At 53.9% G+C, this 16,434-nt stretch overlaps 1 protein-coding gene across 1 annotated transcript in view; it reads left to right on the top strand.

The window, feature by feature from the left end:
* Positions 1–14,677, top strand: part of TGM2 (transglutaminase 2) — a 34,642-nt gene extending 19,965 nt beyond the window's left edge. The window contains exons 7-13 of the mRNA XM_028118732.2: positions 1,040–1,175; positions 1,847–1,950; positions 3,945–4,187; positions 5,764–6,036; positions 10,792–10,952; positions 12,009–12,145; positions 12,839–14,677. Of these exons, the coding sequence (XP_027974533.2) occupies positions 1,040–1,175; positions 1,847–1,950; positions 3,945–4,187; positions 5,764–6,036; positions 10,792–10,952; positions 12,009–12,145; positions 12,839–12,989 (1,205 nt within the window). The 3' untranslated portion in view covers positions 12,990–14,677. The remainder of the gene's footprint in view (positions 1–1,039; positions 1,176–1,846; positions 1,951–3,944; positions 4,188–5,763; positions 6,037–10,791; positions 10,953–12,008; positions 12,146–12,838) is intronic.
* Positions 14,678–16,434: the final 1,757 nt, after the last annotated feature.

Below are 16,434 nucleotides of genomic sequence, written 5' to 3'. Positions count from 1 at the left end.
TCCCTCCTCAGAAGTCTGTAGGTGTCACCTGCTGTCCAGCTTCTTTGTCCCCCCCATCACTGTGACCCCTGTCCCTCCCCTGTCACTGTGACCTCTGTAAACTATGCTTTGGCGCGAGCACAGGGCCCTCCCCTTCCACGACGGTGCCCCAGCTCGACTGCGGGCCCTGCGTGTGTACCATGACCTTGTGCGGTAGAGGAGGAAACAAGGCCCAGAGAACTGGAGGGACTGGCCCCAGGCCACACAGCCCAAAACAACTGGCATTGCATGGAAGGCCCCCCGGACCCTTGTTCCTTCTTCTGCCTGCTCCACTGTGTGCTCCTTGCCCTAATCTCTACCATTCTTGCCCTTCTTCCCTTTTCCCCTTCTTCCTCCTCCTCTTTCTGCTTCGTCCACCCCTTCATCCATTTGACAAAATTGTCTGTGCCAGGCCTGTGCTGGGCTCTGGGCACGTAAAGTAAGACAGATCACTCACTGCCCTCAGAGGACAAATTAAAGGATCCCTCACATGCCCGTCCATTGTGAAGGATGATGAATCCCCAATCTTGCTATGACTGCAAATGGTGGAGCAATCTAAACCTGGTGGGTGGCCTTCCAGGCTGAGGGAATAGCGTATGGCAATGCCCTGTGGCATTGTGCTGGAGGAGCAGCGAGTGTGGCTCAGGCAAAGTGTGCAGGAGATGGTCAGGGGCCAAACCATGTAGGGCCAGCGGCCATAGCCAGAGGTCTGGCCTTGACCTCAAGGGCCATGGGGAGCCATCGAAGGTTTAGCAGAGGAGTGTTGATGTCAGACTTGCATTTTGGGGGCTTCTTCTGTTAGCTGTGATGTGAGGAGGCAGAGTAGACATGGAGTGACCAGTGAGGTGGGCACCATCATCCAGGTAAGGGGATGGTGCCCACCCTCACCACCTGGATAATGGGTACAGTGCTGCCTGGGATACAGATGGGCATGTGGATGTGCAGAGCAGGGCAGATGTTTCCAGATCCTCAGCTCATCCCCTAATCCCTCTCTCCATCCTGTCCCCTCCCCCACCCCCAGTGCTGCGGTGCCTTGGCATCCCCACCCGAGTGGTGACCAACTTTAACTCGGCCCATGACCAGAACAGCAACCTGCTCATTGAGTATGTCTACAACAAATTTGGGGAGATCCAGAAGGACAAAAGCGAGATGATCTGGTAAGCTGGGGCCCGGGGTCAGGCGTAGACCCCACTGGGGAGGGTCCCCTGGAAGGGAAACCTAGGAAGACTTCTCAGAGGAGGTCACATTTGAATTGGGGTTAGAAGTTGAACAGTATTTGGACAAGGGGGAACAGGGCCTGGGGAGGGCTCTCCAGTTAGGGGCCCCAGCATGAGCAAAGGAGGGAAAGTCAACACACAAAGTCAACAATGCATGACAAGGTGTCAGGGGAATGATTTTTCAGGAGTCTGGAATGCCAGGTTAGAGGGTCTGGGCTTGACTCCAAAAGCAACGGGTTGTCACCAAAGGCTTCAAACTGGGAGAGGGACACTGATGACACTGGAGCAGATCAGAAGGGGAGAGATTGCAGGTGGGGGGCCAGGGTGTGGCCCAGGCAGGCCTGAAACGCGGCAGAGCCCCGGAGCTGGAAAAGAAGGGACAGCCAAGAAGCAAGGAGGTCCCATCAGCTGGACTCAAGGAGCCAGTGAAAAGGGGTGGGCTGTGGGAGAGGCACTGACAGTGACTCCCCAGGTAGGAGTGAGCACCTGGCTGGGGCCCAGGGGAGGAAGAGCACGGAGGAGTGTTGGGGACGCTCTGGGCTGAGCCTAGGACAGGCGAGTGTGGACTGCCCGCGGGAGGAGTGTGAGTCCTCACTTCATTTCTCCCACAGGAACTACCACTGCTGGGCCGAGTCATGGATGAGCAGGCCGGACCTGCAGCCTGGCTACGAGGGGTGGCAGGCCCTCGACCCCACACCCCAGGAGAAGAGTGAAGGTGGGTGGGCGTGGCCCCCTTCCCTAGACGGGGAAACTGAGGCTTGGTGAGAACTCCCCCACAGTCCCTCAGCCCGGAGAGGCAGAGCCAGGTTCTAACCCCAGTCTGGCTGACTCCAGAGACCACTGATTGGTCTGCACGAGTGTGGGGGGTCTTCACTCGTAGTGTACCATCCGCTTCTTTTATGATTTGAAAAGTAATTCACATGCATTGTGGAAAACAGCAAATATGGAAAAGCACAAAGAAAAAAATCAAACAGCATCTTTGTCCTCTCCCCCTCAAAAGAAATGTCATTAACATTCACACACAGCTTCCAGTAATTTCCTATTATATATTTGTTTGTAGGTGTGTGTGTGAGAGACAGAGAGCCAGAGACAGAGAGAGGGAGAAAGAGATAGAAAAAAGAGAAAGAGAAAAAGAGACAGAACACCAAGGCAAATTTGGGTGAAACCAAATGGATCCTTTCTCAGAATGATATTTTTATTTGTATTTATTTTTTTTATTTAAATTCAATCAGCCAACATATAGTACATCATTAGTTTTTGGCGTAGTGTTCAACGATTCATTAGTTGCGTATAACACCCAGTGCTCATCACATCATGTGCCCTCCTTAATGCCCATCACTCAGTTACCCCCATCCCCCCAAGAGAATAATATTTTTAAATGCATAGAATATATTACCTAGGGTAACAAAGAAAACCAATCGCACTGAAACATGGTTATCAAAATTTAAAAAAAATAACTATGATATAATAATATATGGTCTACAGAACAAGATCTAGTGGTAGAGATAGTAAGTTCCATAAAGTACTGGTACAGATGTGTTCAAGCGGTATTTCCAGTGATCTATGACAGCTATAAAGTGATACATAAGTGTCTGTGTTCCTTATGAGTGAGAAGTCAGAAGTGCACCTAAGACTATCGTTTGTCTGCTTTCACAATCGAAGGAAGCATTATCCAAATTCAGTGATGCAAAGATGTAATTTTTTTCCCCATCCAAGTCCACGGACCCCTGAATTCTATTTGCAGTGCTTTGGGGGTCTTTGGTCCCTGCGTTAAGATCTCCGGCTGCACGTGGCCTTTTGTCTGGGCCCTGTCACTTCTCCATATGTCCTTGGCATTTCTCTATACATAGTTTTCCATGATTTTAATTTTAAATGAATGTTACCGTGTTGCATCAAATGGATATACTGTAGTAAGCTACCCAGCCTCTAGCCCTCCACATTTAACTTTGTGACCAGTTTGAAGCAGTTGTGAACCCCAGTGAGAGAAACATCCAGCTCTCATGTTCATTCAGTCAACGTGCCACTCCCTGAGTACCTTGATGGGCGGGTGTGGCTCTCTGTGCGGGCAGGAAGCAGGACAGACGGATGCACTGCCTTCTACCGCATGGCTCCCTCCCTTCCTCGGGATGCCTGAGGATCCACTTCTATTTTATATTTCAGACACTTAGATAGCATTTAGTATACCCGAATCCTCATTAGGTGCATACGGATATCCCCACCACACAAAACAGGCTTAGAGAAGTTAAGTCGCTTCCCCAAGGTCACCCAGCTAATAAGAGGCCAGCTGTGATTTGAACCCCAGAAGCTGGACGGGCTCCAGAGTCTCCATTCTCAATTCTTACTCTCTGCTGCCTTCCTTCCCAGCAATGGAGTCCCCAAGTCAAAGGGCTGGATGGGCTTGAGATTCTTTGCAACAGTGTGGTTGAAATGTGGAACGTGTGGGCGCCTGGGTGGCTCAGTTGGTTGGGCGACTGCCTTCAGCTCAGGTCATGATCCTGGGGTCCCGTGATCGAGTCCCGCATCGGGCTCCCTGCTCAGCGGGGAGTCTGCTTCTCCCTCTGACCCTCCCCCGCCATGCTCCTTCCCTCTCATTTTCTCTCTCTCAAATAAATAAATAAAATCTTTTTGAAAAAAAAGAAATGTGGAAGGTGTGAGAGGGTGCCACCCTCCCCTCAGTCCAGGCCCATGTCTCCTCTTACCCCCAACCAGGGACATACTGCTGTGGCCCAGTTCCAGTTTGTGCCATCAAGGAGGGTGACCTGAGCATCAAGTACGACGCTCCTTTTGTCTTTGCTGAGGTCAATGCCGATGTTGTGAACTGGATCCTGCAGGACGATGGGTCCCTGTGCAAGTCCACCAACAACTCCCAGACCGTGGGGATGAAGATCAGCACAAAGAGCGTGGGCCGTGATGAGCGGGAGGATATCACCCACAACTACAAGTACCCGGAGGGTAGGTGCCCGGCTCCCCAGAGTCTTTGCCCGCCCGTTTTGCCAGCCAGCGGGCTCGTGTGTGTGTGTGTGCGTGCGCGTGTACGTGCGCACACGCGTGCATGCGTGTTTTCTTTGGCAGCCTGCATACAATAAGGACCTGTAGGTTACTCTCCATTTTACATTTTTCTTAGAAAAAAGCACACTGGGAGACAGTAGTAGAGGAGTATTCACTTAAGAAAAGAATTCTGTATTCCACAAAGGGATTCCATGGGGTTTTTAAGCCTTGCTTTTTTGGCTGGTTTGACTTAAATACGACTGAAGGGATGCCAGTTATGTCAGAGACGCAGGCATCTGAACAGAAAGATTAATGATGTCTGTGTTGTTTTGTAACAGTATTTGCCGTAATGGCACCTCCAACCGAAGATGGGCTATCCCACCTCCCCCTTTTTCTTGTAATTGCAATGTGTTTGGACTAGAACAGCTTGAAAGTCCAGAGGGGCGGGTCCTGTAAAAGAGATTCCAGGAACACTGTAGTGTTTATTTGTGCAGTATTTCACACACAGCTGGGGAGGTGAGCGTGAAGATGGATGGGGAAGGAGGAGAGAAACGGGGCAAGAGCAACTTAGTAAGGGAGCTGCAATCCAATACAAAGGCAAAGCCGCTCTCCACATCTCGTGTTAAATCCGGAGAGGGAAGAAAGGACACAGCCTATTTTTTTAAATTGTTTTGGAGCACAACCAGCAGCCAATTCAATACAGTAGATGTTTTCTAAGCATCCGGGAGCCCAGGGGGGCTCGCTTAGGTGCCTAAGGAGACATCACTCCTGCCTTCATCTGACTCCCGCTGACTTAGCGGCGCTGTCCCAGGGTTTGAGGAACAAGCAGCCATACTCCAGCTGGAAGGGAGACAACAGAAGGCAGAGGTGCTTCCCCTGGTCTCTGAAAGGTCTAGAGCTGATGGTTTGATGGGAGACATAGATATGCACCCAGCAACACCGGGGAAGAAATAAAAAGGAGCAGAGGAGAGAGGTAGATGGGACACAGAAGTGGGGAGCTTCACCGGTAGGGCAGGAGGAGGAAAAGATTTCAGGGAGAAGTAATCCCTGGGCGAACACTGGGAGGTGAGAAAGTTTGCATCGTCCTATTGGTGTTTCCCATCCCCCAAGCACTGTTAGAGGCTTTGGGTATGACAGAGATAAGTAAAATACAGTCTTAGGCTTTGAGCGGCTTAAGAGGGTTAAGTACATAAACAGAAAACAACTTGGTTAAGTGAAAAGCATGATAGGCAATAGGCACAGGTGAAACTCAAGAAGACATGGTGACTCATTTATCCTGGGGCAGGAGTGGTCAGAGAAGGCTTCCTGGAGGAGGGGGTGTCATTTGGGGCTGGGTCTTGAGGGATGTATGGGAGTTTACTTGTGGAAAGTAAATAAAATATTCTTCCGTCCTCCTGGCACAGCAGGGTAGACAAGGGGCTCCTCCAGGGCTGCTCTGAGTCACCAGGACTCTGAAAAGCCAGCTCACCCTGCCCCAGCCTTGTTGTCCTTGGTCCCTATTTCGAGGGCCATAGTGGAGCTTTCTTCCCCATCCTCACAGGGTCCCTGGAGGAGAGAGAAGCCTTCAAAAGGGCCAACCACCTGAACAAGCTGACTGAAAAAGTGGAGACGGGGGTGGCCATGCGGATCCGCGTGGGCCAGAGCATGAACATGGGCAGTGACTTTGACGTCTTCGCCTACATCACCAACAACACAGCCAAGAGCCACACCTGCCGTCTCCTGCTGCATGCCCGCACCGTCAGCTACAACGGGGTCCTGGGGCCTGAGTGTGGCATCAAGGACCTGCTCAATCTTTCCCTGGAGCCCTTGTCCGGTGAGGCCCTGCGTTCCTGGGGCAGTTACTGACCACCAAGCAATGATGCGCTAGGTAGTGACCTCAGCACTTGGCAGGTGCAGTGGACCTCGCAGATGTTTCTGTGGCACGTCCTCTGGGTCAGGCCCCGCCCACGTCCTTTATAACGAGCAACCCATTTAATTCTTATAACAAAAGTGGGAGGTGGATTCTTTTATTGCCCCATTCTCCCCATGAGAAGACTGAGCACAGAGAGGTTAAGGAACTTTCCCAAGGCCTCACAGTTAGGAAGGGACAGGACTGAGACTGGAACCTCTACCCTTAGCAACTATACTGCTTTGGTCCATGTCACCTTCATGGGACCTCAGGTTACTTCCCTGGATGCGGTACTGCCTGCTCTCAGCTCTTTCCTTCCCTCCGGCTCCCCCCACGGCCCCTGCGAGAACCTCTCCTGTCCCTCGGGAGGTTCTCAGCCTCAGAGAGAAGGGGTTCTAGAACTTTCTGCCATGCGGGAGCTGTTCTGCGTCTGCGCTATCCAGACGCTGGCGGCCAGCTCCATGTGGCCGGTAAGCACTTGAGACGAACTGAGTGCAACTGTGGAACTCGAGTTTTAATTCCACTTCAAGTTAACCAGCCGCCTGTGGCCAGAAGCTGCCCTATTGGGCAGTGTAGCTCTGGGAGCAGGAAGAGGAGAACGGCCCAGCCCCCGGGGAGGAAGTGTTTTCCTCCCGGCCTGAACTTCTCTTCCGCCCTGGCCTCCCTGTGAGGCAGATCCCCTGCCCTGTTCTGGGGCAAAATAATGTAAAGAGCCGACCCAGTCGGCAGCCCCCGGACAGAGCCTCTGTCGCTCAAGGCTCCTGGTCAGAAACCCGTACACAGGCCTCCTGGGTCTCTTTCCCTGCCTGGCTTGGTCGCTGCACCCGATTATCTTCCTAAACACAAGCCTGAGGCCCTGGGAGGGGTTGTGGCCACTCAGGTCACTTAGTGAGGCAGCATAGAGCCTGGTGTCCTGCCCCCCAGCCACCTGATCCTGGTTTGTGCTTTGGCAGCCTTCAGGCCTGAGGAGGCAAAGGGGTCTTGGTGGCGGGGTCTTCTGATCGTCCCCTGAGGGGCAGTGTGAACGCTTTTCATCCTGGGGCCTCAGTGAGGAGGGTCCCACTTGCTGGGTCACCTGGGCAAACGGCTGCCTCCCTGAACCTCAGTGTCCCCATGAGGCCCGTGTCAGTCATGACCCTGCCGCGGAGGACTGTCCGGTGAGGCGGGGGGGGGGGGGGGGGGGAGGCCGTGCACAGAGTAGGTGCTCCATACCCGGGAGCCGGCATGCTCACATGCGGAGCTGGTGGAGAGGCCCAGGGCGCGGAGAGCTCTGTGTTTATGGAGTCTGTTTGCCCTCGCCTGGCCCCCTACTCTTGCCTGTCAGACGCATGTTTCCTCCCCTTCATTACCTCTGCCTCTGCCCTTGGCCCCCAGTGGTCCGGCGTGAGGGCCACGGCCTTGGAGTTCCTCAGAAGGCCTGTCTGTGTTTCAGGCCTGGAGTCCGTGGTAGCGACAGTGCCACCTCCTGGTTTCTCTATCTTGGGCCTACCACGGGCACTCCTGGGGCCGCATACCCAGAGCAGACTGCCTAGCAGGGTCCCTGAGCAGGGGGAAGCCCTCAGGGGCAAAGCCAGTGGCACCAGGACAGGACCCCAACACTTCGGGCTGCTAGAACATGTGTTCTGAGGTCAGCCAGGCCTGGCTTTGCCTCTGGCCTCCCCCACCTTCTAAATGTACAAACCTGGGTGGGATGAACTTGCTCTCGGAGCCTCGAATCACCCCCATCATTCAATGGGGCAACAGCACACCGTGCTGATGGGCCGCTGGAAGGACTGGAGGAGACCGTGCGCTCAGGAAATATCTGGAAAGTATAAAATGGGGCCTGGTCATGGGAAGGCAGAGAAGCCCTGAGGGTCTGTCCTGAACACCTACTGTGCCAGACGGCGGTCTCGGTGCTGGGCCCAGTGGCTCCTGAGCCCCTCCCAACCCCAATGGCTTTCGAAGGACCCAGCTGTCACCTCTGCATCCCGGCCCCGGGGGACCTCGGCAGGGGTCCATCCCTACGGGTATGTTTCGTGGCCAGCATACCCAAGTTCTAGTTCCTAACCATTCTGACGATGGGTTGTGGGCCCCTGGGGATTTGTCTTCTCCGTTCCAGGCCTCAGGTTCCCCACTTGTAGGAAGGCTGTTTGATTTTGAAGAGCCCACCAGCCCCGGGGTGTGACTGTGCACCAGCAGGTTCTTCTCATGTTCGGAACCGCTTCAAAGGGAGGAACTGTCTTTCCTGGAATGTGAGGCATTAGGTGAACTCCAGCCCGGGGCCAACGATGCCAGAAGAACTTCCTTCCTGTTGAGTCACGCTTTGCTACCCAGTTACCATCTGGGCCCTTGGAGCATTGTTCCGCCAAGGCTCAGCCAAGCCTGTCGGTGTTTCCCATCATCCCGGGGATGTGTTCACGGCAGAGCGCTCCCTCCTGCCTTGGAGACCCGTGAGGGGCGCAGCCTGCAGGGAGAGGGCGGAGGAGGGCAGAGGTCCTGTGTGTTGCCCTCGGGCTGCAAGGTGGGGCTAGTCTAGGATGCTCGGTCAGGCCTCCAGTGCCAAGCTCGGCCTCAGATAGATGCTTTCACCACCCCGCCCCCCACCAAGACCCCAGACTTTGGCTGGCTTGCTTGTTATTCTTTGGTGATAAGATCTGGGGAATTTCCAGAATGTGCGAATAGGAAACCGGGCCTAGGACAGAGAGCCATCCCCACCCTTGCCTCCTTGCACTGCTTCTCTCCCTTCCCCTTCCTGCCCCAACCTGTGCTCTCTCTCCTCCCCTCACCCCTCCAGGTGGGTCACTGAGAGTGCGGCCACTGTGCCTCTGCGGCCACGCCCAGAGCACTTTCTAGAACAGGGCTAGTCATCTAAGGAACGACTGAGACTGGCTGTACATGTTTTCCTCTCTCAGCCAAGGCCATGATCCTTCCATGGACCAAGGTTCTCAAAGGTTCGGCCCCACCCTGGCTTCAGCCTTCTGGAAAAGTCAACAGTTGGGGCCACATCCTCTAAGCTCCTGGAGGGCAGTGTTATCCCTTCCCATGTAGCTGGCCGGTTTCCACTTGGTTCCACCAGGCCCTGACCAGGGGATTTTCACTCCTTTCTGTCTTTTTTGGCAGAAGGTTGGGTTTTCTTCCCACACGTCGTCTGCTCAGAGGTTGGGGCAGATCCATCCCGGGAACGAACAGCTGGGGCGTGGGGCAGGCCGGGGCTTAGACCTTGACCTGAAGCGAGAAGGTGGCTGTCCGTCAGGCCCCCACCATCTTTTTTTTTTTTTTTAAGATTTTATTTATTTATTTGACAGAGAAAGACACAGCGAGAGCAGGAACACAAGCAGGGGGAGCGGGAGAGGGAGAAGCAGGCTTCCCGCGGAGCAGGGAGCCCGGTGCGGGGCTCGATCCCAGGACCCTGGGATCATGACCTGAGCCGAAGGCAGACGCTTAACGACTGAGCCACCCAGGCGCCCAGGCCCCCACCGTCTTTCAGACGGACGCCGTGAGGAGAATCTCAGTGGCGCTTGCAGGCTCAGCACCCCTACCCCTCGCCGATCGCCCGCCTCAGCGCAGAGCCCTCGGCAGACAAGAATATCTAGCTGGAACTGAACGAGCATGACTTGGCTTATATTTATTTTTGCCAGTTACCTTCTATTTATAGTAAATGAGACTGGTTTGCCGCAAATAAGGAAAAGCGTCCACAGGCAAAAAAGGTTAAAAAGTATAAGGCGAGTGGACTGAGAGCAAAACAATGAGCAAATAATGAGGTTATCCTCAGATGTGTGCAAATTCCGGCGAGTGGCTGGAGCCTGGTAGAGGAGTGAGGGCACAGAAGGCAGGAAAAGAGGCGGCCATGTCTCCCATCATGGCCCGGGGTTGGCTGGGCTCCACTGAGCCCCAACACCAGCCCTCCAGTGCTCCCATTTGAGGGGAGGTCCAAGGAGCCTTCCAGAAGGGGTTTGCCCAAGGCTCTCTGAGACTGAGTGGACGAGCACTTCGCAGCCAAGCCTGCAGATTCTCAGGCCTGTGCTCTTTGCTCTTCTTTCCTGCCTCCTGCAAGCTGACCCCTAGTGTCCTTGGGCCTCAGTGTTGTCAGAAAAACGGGGCTAGAAACCCCACTTTGCTTCTCCGCGGTGGAAGGGGTTGGCTCTTCTCATCCCCTCCTCACTGTGTGGCTTTTGCTCTGAAGTGTCCTCTGGTCTTAGCTCCTCCCAGCAGGTGCCAGATGTCCCAGGGAACAGAAGAGAAACTGAGAGGAGAGGTCACCTTCCCAGGGTCACACAGCCAGTCAGTGGCCATGCTGCACCAGGTCTCCTGATCTGAGCACTTACTGGTGGAAGTATTTCTTCATCTGTAAAATGGGTACAATCCCACCAGCTTCATGTGGGGGAATTAAGGTCCTGAGAAGTGGAGTGACTTGCCCAGCATCACCAGCTGGCTAAGGGCAAAGAGGCAAGATCAGAACCCAGGCCTGTTGGAGCTCCAACACTTCCCTGACCAGCTGTCCCGCCTCCCCTCCCAGCTCCTTCCTGGGGACCCCCGAGCCAGGGCAGATGGGGGAAAAGGCCTGGGATCTGCCTATTCGTTCACTAGCTATGTGACCTCAAGCACATTCTTTCCCCTCTCTGTGCCTCGTGGAGATGCCATGGGAGAGATGGGGGCCGTAAATCAGCTATCATGAGTGTTCTTCCCTCTCCTTTCCTGCAGAGAAGAGCATTCCACTTCGAATCCTCTATGAGAAGTACTGTGAGTGTCTGACCGAGTCAAACCTCATCAAGGTGTGGGGCCTCCTCATGGAGCCGGATGCCAACAGCTACCTGTTGGCCGAGAGGGACATCTATCTGGAGAATCCAGAAATCAAGATCCGGGTACGGGATGGGCTGGGCAGGGTATGGGGCTGGGGGCGGGGTCCCAGGACAGCTCCCCCCACCCCACATGCACATACCAGCAGCCCTGCCACCTCCAGATCTTTGATGCCCCAGGGTTCTTCAAATCCTAACTTCATCAAAGGAAAGCATCATGAAGCTGAAAGAATTTGGGACTCCTACCTCTAGGAATGAATCCTAGAATCCCAGAGTGGTGGTGGGGTGGTGGAAATTAGGGATCTCAGAATCATGGACCCTTGAAAGCTAAGGTGAGATCCCCAGGCCCTGGGGCCCTAGTGGGGCAGGGAGAGGCAGAGGGTTTAAGGGCACAGACTCTGCAGTCTGACTCCCTGGGTTTGTGCATGGGTGGCCCTGGGCAGGTCACTTTGCCCCTCTGGACCTCGGTTTATTTGTCTGCGAGGTGGAGTTAATACTAGCACCTAGGTGTGCTGTACGAATTAAATGTGCATCCCAGGAAATGCATTATAAGGGCTCATAAGGGCTGACTATTCTTATCACCATCATCGTCGGCATCATAGTGATTCGCCTGGAGGAGCCACAGCCCCAGAATCCCAAATGCTGCAGTTACAAATAAGTGGTAAAGGGCAAGAGGGGGCGGGAGCGAGCATTGCATGCCACACACTCCGCTAGGAGCGTGCACATATTAGCTCAATTAATCCTCAGGACAGCCCTGCAGCCAGGCATTTCTCTCCTAAGAAGAAACCAAGGCTCAGAGGGGGTAGTTACTTTCCCAAGGTCACACAGTGAGGAAGGGGTAGAGATCAGCCTGGCCCCAAAGCCTGTGATCTTTCCATCCAGGCCCTAGAACAAGGGAGGCACTTTCTACATCCCCCGAGTCACGTGGAGCCTCACTGCAGGTCCGTGAACGTCCGTGTTTTCTAGATGAGGAAACAGGCACAGAGGTGGGGAGCGATTGTGCCAGAGCGGGGCCAAATCGCAGCAAATATAGAGATGGCCCCGCCAGGCCCCTGCCTGCCCTTGAGGGTCTCTAGGTTCCTCTCCCTCAGGCCTGCGCCTGACATCTGTCCCGTCTTCCAGATCCTGGGAGAGCCCAAGCAGAACCGTAAGCTGATGGCTGAGGCATCCCTGCGGAACCCCCTCCCCACGCCCCTGTTAGGCTGCACCTTCACCATGGAGGGCGCCGGCCTGATGGAGGAGCAGAAGATCATGGACGTGTAAGTGCCGGTCACTCCAGCTGGTGGGCCTGGGAGCACAGGGCAGGTGCTGGTGGAGGGAGGGGCTGCCTGCAGGCACCAAACCCTGGCCAGTAACTCCCTCCTCTCATCTCTCACACACCCACCCACACACCTGCCTTAATACACCATGTGACCCTTCCCCAGCCCCTTAGGCACAGTTCCCACCCTCGCATCCTCCCTGAGCACCCGTACCACTCTAGCTGCATTCTGTGCCCGTGTCCTCCCAAACCTGAACAGTTAACACATTCAGTCGCTAAGCACCCGCCTCTAGGGCCTCATGTAAACACAAGCATCCACATCTGGAATGTGTGCGAGTGTACACGTGTGGGTGTGTCCTCATAGATACCTATCTACATACACAAATACAAACATCGATCCTTTTTTTACTTTTTTATTGTATGGTAACTTACATACGGTAAATAACACAAGTCCTGTATGTACAGCTCAGTGCATTTTCACACATGGAGTCCCCTGAGTGCTCCCACTCTTACCCCAAAGCACAGCGTCCACTTCTGTGCACACGCACACACACGCGGGCCCCTCTGCACGTGGGAGAGCAGGTTACTTAGGCTCTTGGAGAGCGGTGAGTGGGCCCATTTTGTTCTTGTTGCATGAAGTTGAGGCTCTGTGCTAAGTCCCCAGTAGTCACACGTCATCCTGGCCTCTCCACAGCCCGGACCCCGTGGCGGCGGGGGAGGAGGTCAAGGTGAGAGTGGATCTGCTGCCATGCCACGTGGGCCGCCATAAGCTGGTGGTGAACTTCGAGAGTGACAAGCTGAAGGCCGTGAAAGGCTTCAGGAACATCATCATCGGTCCCGCCTAAGGGCCATGTGCCCAGCCCCGCCTCAGCCAGCTAAGAGCCCCTAACTTGACCCCAATTTTTGTTCCAAGCTAATGCACCAATTGCCCCTTCTTGGGCCCCAGACCTCAGAGCTTGTGGGGGTTCTTTGGAATGGAATGTATTCCTGGCTTATCTTGTGCCTCTGAGCTTGGATCCCCATCTCCCTTTAACTGTGAAGAATGTTCTGTGCTTCCCCATTAGGAGCACTGCCCTTGGCTGACTGGGTCTGGGGTGGGGGAGGAGGGACCCATGCCTCCCTTTACAACCCGGATGCCACTGGAAACCGCTGACCACCCACCATATTGTTTGGTTTACTCCAGAGCCCTTTGGAACCAGCAAAGGGAGACAGTGTGCCCATTGACCAGATCCCAGGCAATACACAGGCCCCAGGAGCCCTTGGGAGAACCAGAGCAGGTGCAGGTGGAGTCCCAGGAAAGGCCAGACCCGAGGTCCCCTCACATCCCAGCAGCCCTGGCCCAACCTTCCCCGCCACCACCATTGTGAGGCACCTACGATGTGCCGGGCACTTCCTGTGCTTGCTAGTGCTCACATGGCTACTGACCCATTTAAGTCACCATGGGAAATTGCAGAGTAGGAGCTGCTTTCTTGGTGAAGACACTGGGGCTTGGAGGAGGGAGAGGCAGCTCACTCTGCACCAGCAGGCTATTTGCAAGGCTGGGTAGTAGGAAGGCACTGGAACACAACCCAGGACTTCTGACTCCGAGTCCAGTTCCCCATTCATGGCACCAGCCCTGACCTGAGAATATTAACGAGGCCATTTGGGACCTGAGCAGAAATGATACAGTTGGGGTAAGGTGGGGAGGAGGTTGGAGGGGTCAGAGCCCTGGGTTTGAGCCCCAAGTCCGATCAGCCACTGCTTTCCTCTCTCTGGGTCTCGGGTTCCTCATTGGGCAATGGAGTATTGACCCAGCTCATGAGCAAGGCCCTCTCAGCTCTGCTCTTCCAATGCTTATAAGACCCAGCCTTGCAAATGACAGCAAGTCCTCCTCCCTAGCTCCACAGAGCCTGAGGCCACAGGCCTAGATGTTTCTGAGTGTGAAACCCTGACCATGACCAAACCTTCCCACCCCTAGCCCTGTCTGGGTCCCCTGCCTGTGCCCAGGCACCTTCCTTCAGACCACAATTTTGGGGAAGAAAGCTCCAGAGGCCCCTGTCCTACCCATGAACCCGCCCACTGCAATGCCTAGACTTCACGAGAGACTTAGCTGCCTGTGTTGGTCACTAACCAACAAAGTTAGCGCCTCAGCCACCCCCTTTCTGCAGGGCTAGGGCCCAGGAACACAGCCCTCGCCCTAAGCTCCGAGAGCCCATGGGCTGTCATCTCTGACTCTATCTCTCACTCTTTCCATGTGACTGGGCTGAAAGAGGGATGAAGGAGAATGCTCTATCCGGGGTGGGGTCACAGCCTCCAGGGCCCCCAAAATCTCAGAGGGGGACTTGGAGAAAGTCATTCTGATGCACGTAGAACTTTCTGATTTGCACAGGGAAGGATCACAAAATAAGCCCACATGTATATGTTCTTCCAAAGGTTGCAGTGATTCTCTATGGTTCTATAAACGTTTTTGGATTCCAAGCAGGAAGTAGATGTGCTTTTGAGCCACAAAGCATGAGCACCGAAATAAAAGCGTTTGCTTTGCACGTTCAAACAAGGTCTGGTCTGGCTGGTCCTTTTTCTGCTTTTGAGGAGGGTGGGTAGGTAGGTGAACTCACCCACATTGGGACCAGCCACCTCCTCCTGCCCAAGAGTCTTTCCCCAGCCTCAGCCCCCCACCCCCCAGGTCGAAACTTGACTGGCATTTAAGCTTCTACCCAGTCCAGCTCCATCTCTAGCCTCTTCCTCCAACAAATCATGTTTGGGCCACAGTAAATTTCCTGACTCCCTCAAATGCCCTGGGCACCTGTCAACCTCTTAGCTTTTGCATGGGTAGTTCCCTGAGCATGGAGTGCTCTTCCTCTTCCTTATCCATCTAGCAAACTCCTACTCATCCTATAATGCTTAACACCAAAGTCACTTCTTCTGTGAAGCCTTCCTAGATTTCTTCTCAGCCCCCCCGCCCCGAGCCCTGGAACATGGACCAACTCAAACATTTATCACCATGAATTTTAGTTCCATGTTGCTGTATCTGTCCCCCTTCCCATCCTATCTGAAGTCCCCAAAAACTTCCTATCTGAAGTCTGTCTCTTAAATAGACTCCAATAAATGCTGAATTGATAAACCAATGTGTTTCAGCTCAGCTCCCGTAAGACCAGGGCTGTCCAAGAGAGAGAGCTTGGGAGCCACAAATGCAAAGCTATAGTAACTTAAATTTTTCTAGTGGCCACGTTAAAAAGAGTAAAAAGAAACAGGTAAAATACGTCTTAATAACGTATTTTATCTAACCTAGTATGTGTGAAATATTATGTCAACATGTAATCAATATAAACAGTGAGATCTTTTACATTCTTTTCATACTAAGTGCATGAAACACGGCCTTTGTTTTACACCCACAGTCCATCTCGATTCGGACTAGTCGCGTTTCAAGTTCTCCACAGCCACAGCTGGCTTCTAGACTGGGATTGTAAAAGTAGGGGAACTTGGTCATTCACCTCATTCCCCACTGACCAGCCACCAGTAAATGTTTGTTGATTGAATAAACAATGGAGGACAGTCTCTGCCCTGGGGGAACTCCTGTTGAAACACACGACACGCACCTAAGAAAATAAATCAAAATGAAAACATGACATCACATTTTCTGGGTACTGAATCCTTCTGTCCCCTGAAAACTACAGCTTGTCCTGGCCTACGTGGCCTGAGCAGTTTATCAGTTAGTGACCGGCTGGAAAACAGAAACCTCTGGGCCATTTCAGGCTGACTGGATGAGGGACATGGGTTCCAAAGGCATCCGACGTGCAGGAAGAGTAGAAGGGAGATGGAAGGTGACAAGGCAGCTGCCATCCAGGATAGTCGGGAGCCCCCAGCCGAGCCGGCACTCACCACCTGCCTGCTGGAGCCAACAGAGCCGCCCGGAATGTCTGAGGTCCGCCCAAGTGGGCCGGCCCGGCCGCGGCACGAGCTGGAGGTGGGCAGGCATCTCTCCTCCTCCTGCTTTCTCCCCACTGGCAGAGCCTAACCAGAAACGAGCTGGCAAGGGGCCCTGGAAAATATCATTTTCAGGCTTCCAGCCCCCCTGAAAAACAGATGGCTAAGCAAGGGTGGGGCGTGGGGATGGAATTGAGTAGCTGATGCCTATCGCTGTTCCCTCTGCTAAGCTTTGCCGTCATCTCTACCTGAGGAACTCTTAATCAGCCTTCAAGACCCTGCTCCAAGGAGGCCTCCTCTGGGAGGCCTTCCTGGACTGCGGCCAATGGCTTCAACCTCTGGTTCTCCTGGGTCTATCATAGGTATCATTTGCTCCACTCAGCAGCC

This window comes from Eumetopias jubatus, unplaced genomic scaffold (genome assembly GCF_037043125.1).
Source record: "Eumetopias jubatus isolate StellerSeaLion01/CBP00866 unplaced genomic scaffold, mEumJub1_p1.0 scaffold_9, whole genome shotgun sequence".
In the NCBI taxonomy this organism is placed as follows: Eukaryota; Metazoa; Chordata; class Mammalia; order Carnivora; family Otariidae; genus Eumetopias; species Eumetopias jubatus.
The sequence above is the reverse complement of the archived record's forward strand: the minus strand, read 5'-3'. Positions and strand labels throughout refer to the sequence as shown.